Source organism: Nicotiana tomentosiformis, chromosome 11 (assembly GCF_000390325.3).
Source record: "Nicotiana tomentosiformis chromosome 11, ASM39032v3, whole genome shotgun sequence".
In the NCBI taxonomy this organism is placed as follows: Eukaryota; Viridiplantae; Streptophyta; class Magnoliopsida; order Solanales; family Solanaceae; genus Nicotiana; species Nicotiana tomentosiformis.
The window spans coordinates 126512438-126518444 of record NC_090822.1 but is presented as its reverse complement, the minus strand read 5'-3'; the positions used below and the strand labels follow the sequence as shown (position 1 = coordinate 126518444).

At 43.3% G+C, this 6007-nt stretch overlaps 1 protein-coding gene across 1 annotated transcript; it reads left to right on the top strand.

The window, feature by feature from the left end:
• The first annotated feature begins 4312 nt into the window (after positions 1-4312).
• LOC138902133 (uncharacterized) lies at positions 4313-5320 on the top strand. The gene is made up of 2 exons (XM_070189952.1): positions 4313-4466; positions 5001-5320. The coding sequence occupies exons 1-2, from the start codon at positions 4313-4315 to the stop codon at positions 5318-5320; spliced, it is 474 nt and encodes a 157-aa protein (XP_070046053.1).
• Positions 5321-6007: the final 687 nt, after the last annotated feature.

Below are 6007 nucleotides of genomic sequence, written 5' to 3'. Positions count from 1 at the left end.
TATATGGATTAGATAACCCGAAAATAGTTATACTAATAGAATTCCTAAAATTAATCATGTAGGATTTCTAACATGTAGTAATATGTCCTAAAACTAATAGGATAATAAGGCTAATATATCGAATTCCGGTTATGTCCTTTTATTAGGAGTTATTATGTTTAAAATTATAAGGTTATTTTTGTAAACCAACATTGTATTCATGCTTTTATAATAACTAGTATCTATGAACATGTGTTGCACGTTAATAATGGCATGTGATAATTTAAACATTTATTTATATGAAGAAAAAATAAAATTTAATTAATGAGAGAAATTTTATGTATAATAATACAACAATCATCTAAATGCCGAAAAATATTATTACATTAGCATAATACATGAATTTAAAATAAAAGAAAATTATCAAAACTTGCACAAATGTTCAATTTTGTCATGTTAATTAATGTGATGACCCGATAGGTCATTTTATATTTTTTAACCTAATTTTGCATTTAGAAGTCTCACAAACCTCATCTTAGCCTTTCTCAATTTGCGTGCACAGTCCCGAGTATTTTTTCGGAAGGCTTATATGTTAAAAACTGATAAAAAGAGAATTTTTGCCTTAAAAAAATCAATTTAAGTTGACTTCGGTCAACATTTTTAGCAAACGGACCCGGATCCATATTCTGACGATCCCGGTAGGTCCGTATCGTAATTTGGGACCTGGGCGTATGCCCGGAATCGAATTCCGAGGTCCCTAACTCGAGATACGGAATTTTGATGAAAAATTATAAGTTTGGAAGTTTAAGGATTTTTAGAATTGATTGATATTTGGTCTTGTTGATACCAGGTCCGTATTTTGGTTCCGGAGCCCGGTACAGGTCCACTAAAAATTGGTTTGACGTGATTCGGACGTCCGGTTGTGAAAATAGAAGTTTTAAAGTTTTCTTGAAAATTTCATTTGATTTGGTGTTCAATTCATAGCTCTAGGTGTTATTTTGGCCAATTGATCGCGCGAGCGAGTTCGTATGATGTTTTAGGACTTGCGTGCATGTTTGGTTTGGAGCCCCGAGGGCTCGAGTGAGTTTCGGATAGGCTTCGGGCTATTTTGCACTTAGAAAAATTTGTTTTTTCTGCAGTTTCAGGTGCCTTCTGGTTTCCTTCTTCGAGTTCGCGAAGGCACTCTCGCGAACGCGAAACAGAAACTGGGATGGCTGGGTTTTTCTTCTTCGCGAACGCGAAGGCTGGGTCAAGAACGCTGAACGATGGGGGCTTTACCCTTTGCGAACGCGACCAGCTCAACACGAAAGCATAGTGTTTGGGACCTGGAGGGAGTCAGTCACTCTTCATCTCGAACGCGAGAAAGGACTCATGAACGCGAAGGCCAGGGGGCAAAGCCTTCGCGGACGCGATAAGAGTTTCGAGATCGCATAAGCATGTCAAGCTCTACTCTTCGCGAATGCGACAGTTTCCTTGCGAACGTGATGAACACTGTCACCTAGCTATTAAACAGTCCCATTATGGGACTTAAGCCATTCTGTCAACTTTTCAAAATCCAAATGGCCTAGAGACGATTTTCCCAAGCTAAATTATTCCCCAAAGTGTTGGTAAGTGATTCTAAACCATTTTCTTTCAATTACCCATTACATTTCATGAATTTCCAACCTAAAATCTAGGATTTCCATGGTAGAAAATGGGGGTTTGGGTAGAATTAGGGATTTTTGGGAAATTGGGATGGATTCCAAAACTAATTGCATATTCGGGCTCGGGGGTGAATGGGTAAATGGATTTTGGTTCGAAACTCAAGTTTTGACCAAGCGGGCTCGGGGTCGATTTTTGATTCTTTGGGGGAAAGTTTGGGAAATCTAAATATTCCTTTAGCAATATTTGATATTATTGAGTCATTTTTTAATAGATACGAGTAGTTTGGAGGTGGATTCTAGAGAAAAAGCTGTGATTGAGTATTGAGTGGCATTCGGAGCGAGGTAAGTGTCGTGGTTAACCTTGGCTTGAGGGATTAGGCATTATTCGTTTATTTGCTATGTGTTTGTATGTTGAGTACAACGTATAGGTGAGGTGACGAGTACCTATGCGTTGTTGTCGAGTCATAACATGCGAATGAGTCTTATTACTGTAATCGTGGTATTCCTTGATCATATTGTTCATGATTAGACTAGTTATTCGTTATGTTGAACAACTAATATTATGTTTCACGGATATTGGTATTGATTGGGTATTGATTCAAAGTTGAAGTTAGTAACGTGGAATTGAATGTTGAAGTAAGACTTGTTCTTGATATTTCTATCTCCCTCTTATCATTGTTCATTGTCTTGATGAGGGAGAGTGTTAAAGCACGAAGGTGATTCCGTGCAACATTTTGTGAGTGTATGATAATGCACGAAGGTTGATGTCGTGCCATGTTATGAGAGAGAGTTAATGCATGGAGGAGGATGTTGTGCCGTTTCTATTGTTTCTTATGGTGAAGTTGAGAGTAAAAGCATGAAGGGTGATGTCGTGTACTTTCCTTTACTGTGTTTTCTTGTTTATTTATGTTAAAGATATATCGATTGATCATGTTCTCATTCCTATTGTGATTCCTTTCCATGTAAAACCCTCAGCAAGTCCCCTTCCCAATATTTCTTGCCTCGCTTCTTTAGTTGTTGTTATTGTTATATATATTGATATATATTGCACATATTTATCTGTAGGTGTCTTGTCCTAGCCTCGTCACTACTTCGTCGAGGTTAGACTCGACACTTACCAGTAGATGGGGTCGGTTGTAGTAATACTGCACTTTGTACTTTCTGTGCAGATTTTGGTACCGGACCGAGTTAACCCTGAGTCTAGCTATTGGCTTGATCTGTTTGGAGACCCAAGGTAGTCATGTTAGTGTCCGCATGCCCTGGCGTCCCCTTCTGTGCATTTCCTTTATTGTTTTATTTGTATCGAAAATAGTTGTACTTCCTTCAGACACCTTACTTGTAGCTAAATCTTAGTAGTTCGTGGATTGTGACACCAGTTTCTGGGTAGTTGTGTATAAGCATTAAAGTTGTCATAGATTTCTGTGCTTTTCTTTTTACCTTGTTATAGCTTATTTACTGTTAATTTTTGAAATGTATAAGAATTTGGCTTTAAAATCTCTATTGTTGGCTTGCCTAGAAAGTGAAATGTTAGGCGCCATCACGGTCCTGACGGTGGAAATTCCGAGTTGTGACAAGTTGGTATCAGAGCACTAGGTTGCCTAGGTCTCACGATTCACGAGCGAGCTTAGTAGAGTCTGAAGGATCGGTACGGAGACGTCTGTGCTTATCTTCCAGAGGCTATGAAGTTTAGGAACAAATTTCACTTATATTCTTCTCTGTCATGCGATTTTGTTTTCTCAAGACTGATTGAACTTTTATACTCTTATTTTCCCGTAGATGGCGAGAACACATACCGCTTCCTCATCTGAGCAGCAGCCAGAGCCCCAGTGGCAGCTCCTACAAGTGGCAGAAGTCGAGGCCGAGGCTGTGCCAGAGGCAGGGCTCAGTCCAGAGCTCGTGCAGTAGTACCAGCAGTAGGGCCTCAGGTAGAGTTGGGCGAGGAGGTTCCAGCCCAGACTGTTCCTGCCGGACCAGCTCAGGTTCCGGAGGGGTTCATTACCACCCCAGTACTTCAGGATGCTTTGGTCTGTTTGGTGGGTCTTGTGGAGAGTGTGGCCCAGACTAGCGCATTTCCCATGGCACCAGTCGTCTCTCAGGCTGGAGGAGGAGTCCAGACTCCCACTACTCCCACTCCGAAGCAGGTAGCTCCCCAGTATCATGCTCCAGCAGCTCATCCAGTCAGAGTAGTTCAGCTGGTTTTTGCGGCACAGGCCAAAGATGGGTCAGCTATGTCTTCTGAGGCTTTATGGAGATTGGAAAAGTTCACGAAGCTCTTTCCAGTTCACTTTAGTGGTGCTCCTTCAGAGGATCCCTAGGAGTATCTCGACAGCTGTCACGAGGTTTTACGAAACATGGGTGTAGTGGAGACCAACGGGGTCGATTTTACTGCATTTCAGATGAATGGTTCCGCCAAGAAATGGTGGAGAGATTATCTGTTGACCAGACCAGCTGGGTCGCCTGCTCTTACTTGGGACCAGTTTTCTCAGCTCTTCCTAGAGACGTCTCTCCCTATCACATTGAGAGAGGAGCATCGCCGTCAGTTCGAGCATCTCCAGCAGGGCAGTATGACGGTTACTCAGTATGAGACCCGTTTTATGGAATTGGCCCGTCATGCTCTTATTCTACTTCCTACCGAGATAGAGAAAGTGAGGAGGTTTATTGATGGACTTGCTCAGCCTATCAGATTGTAAATGGCTAAGGATACCGGGAGTGAGATTTCTTTTCATGCGACTACCAATGTTGCCAGGCGAGTCGAGATGGTTTTAGTTCAGGGGACTGGTCAGGGGTCTGACAAGAGGCCTTGTCACTCCGGTGGATTCAGTGGAGCCTCATCTGGAGGCTGTGGTACTTATGGCAGAGGCCATCCTCCCAGACTGTTTCATTCAACACTTCAGGCATCCCACGGTGCCTCGGGTGGTCGTGGCCCTCAGATGCATTATTCCGGCCAGCTAGCCTACAATGCACCACTATCCCTTATTAGTGCACCTCCGCTCCAGAGTTTTCAGGGTGGTTACTCAGGTCGACAGAGTCATTTTCACGACCAGTAGTCACAGCAGCCAAGGTCTTTCTATACTTGTGGTGATCCGAGGCACATTGCTTGATTTTTCCCTCGGACATCGGGCAGCTCACAGTATCAAGGTTCTTGTGCCATGGTTCCGGCACCAGTTGCTGCACCACCTGCTCAGCCAGCCAGAGGCAGGGGTCAGCCAGCTAGAGGTAGGGGCCAGACTGTTAGAGGTGGAGGTCAGGCCGTTAGAGGTAGAGACCATCCAGCTAGAGGCCGTCCTAGGGATGTAGTTTAGGGTGGTGGGGCCCAGCCCCGGTGTTATGCTTTTCCAGCCATGCCTGGGGTTGAGTCATCTGACATCATTATTACAGGTACTGTTTCAGTTTGCAGTAGGGATGTTTCAGTTCTATTTGATCCAGGATCTACTTACTCCTATGTGTCATCCTATTTTGCTTGCTATTTGGTCATGCCTCGTGATTCTTTGAGTGCTCATGTGTACGTGTCCACACCAGTGGGATATGCTATTATTGTAGATCATATTTATCGTTCATGTGTGGTCACCATTGGGAGCCATGAGACTCGCGTAGATCTTCTACTTCTCGATATGGTTGATTTTGATGTCATTTTGGGTATGGATTGGTTGTCACCTTATCATGCTATATTAGATTATCACGCCAAGACGGTGCCTTAGACTTGTCGGGGTTGCCTCGATTAGAGTGAAGAGGGACTCCTGGCCATTCTACCAGCAGGGTTATCTCTTATGTGAAGGCTCAGCATATGGTCGAGAAGGGGTGTCTAACTTATTTGGCCAATATCCGCAATTCTAGTGCGGAGGTTCCTTCCATGGATTTAGTACCGGTTGTTCGTGAGTTTCCAGAGGTGTTTCCTGTAGATTTGTCGGGGATGCCACTCGACAGGGATATTGATTTCTGCATTGATTTGGCTCCGGGCACTCATCCCATTTCCATTCCGTCATACCGCATGGCCCCGCCAGAGTTGAAAGAATTAAAGGAACAGTTGCAAGATCTACTTGATAAGGGCTTCATTAGACCTAGTGTATCGCCCTGGGGTACACCTGTGTTGTTTATGAAGAAGAAAGATGTATCGATGAGGATGTGTATAGATTATCGGTAGTTGAACAAGTCACCATCAAGAACAAATATCCACTGCCGAGGATTGATGATTTATTTGATAAGCTTCAGGGTACCAACATATTTTCGAAGATTGATTTGCGATCTGGCTACCATCAGTTGAGGATTAGGGCATCCGATGTCCCTAAGACAACTTTTCGGACTCGGTATAGGCATTATGAGTTTCCAGTAATGTCATTTGGGCTGACAAATGCCCCAGCAGCATTCATAGATTTGTTGAACCGGCC

Coding starts and splice junctions, on each gene's coding strand:
- LOC138902133 (XM_070189952.1), top strand. CDS start 4,313: ATGGCTAAGGATACCGGGAGTGAGATTTCTTTTCATGCGACTACCAAT. Junction 4,467..5,000: donor AGCCTCATCTGGAGGCTGTG/GTACTTATGGCA, acceptor TCATTATTACAG/GTACTGTTTCAGTTTGCAGT.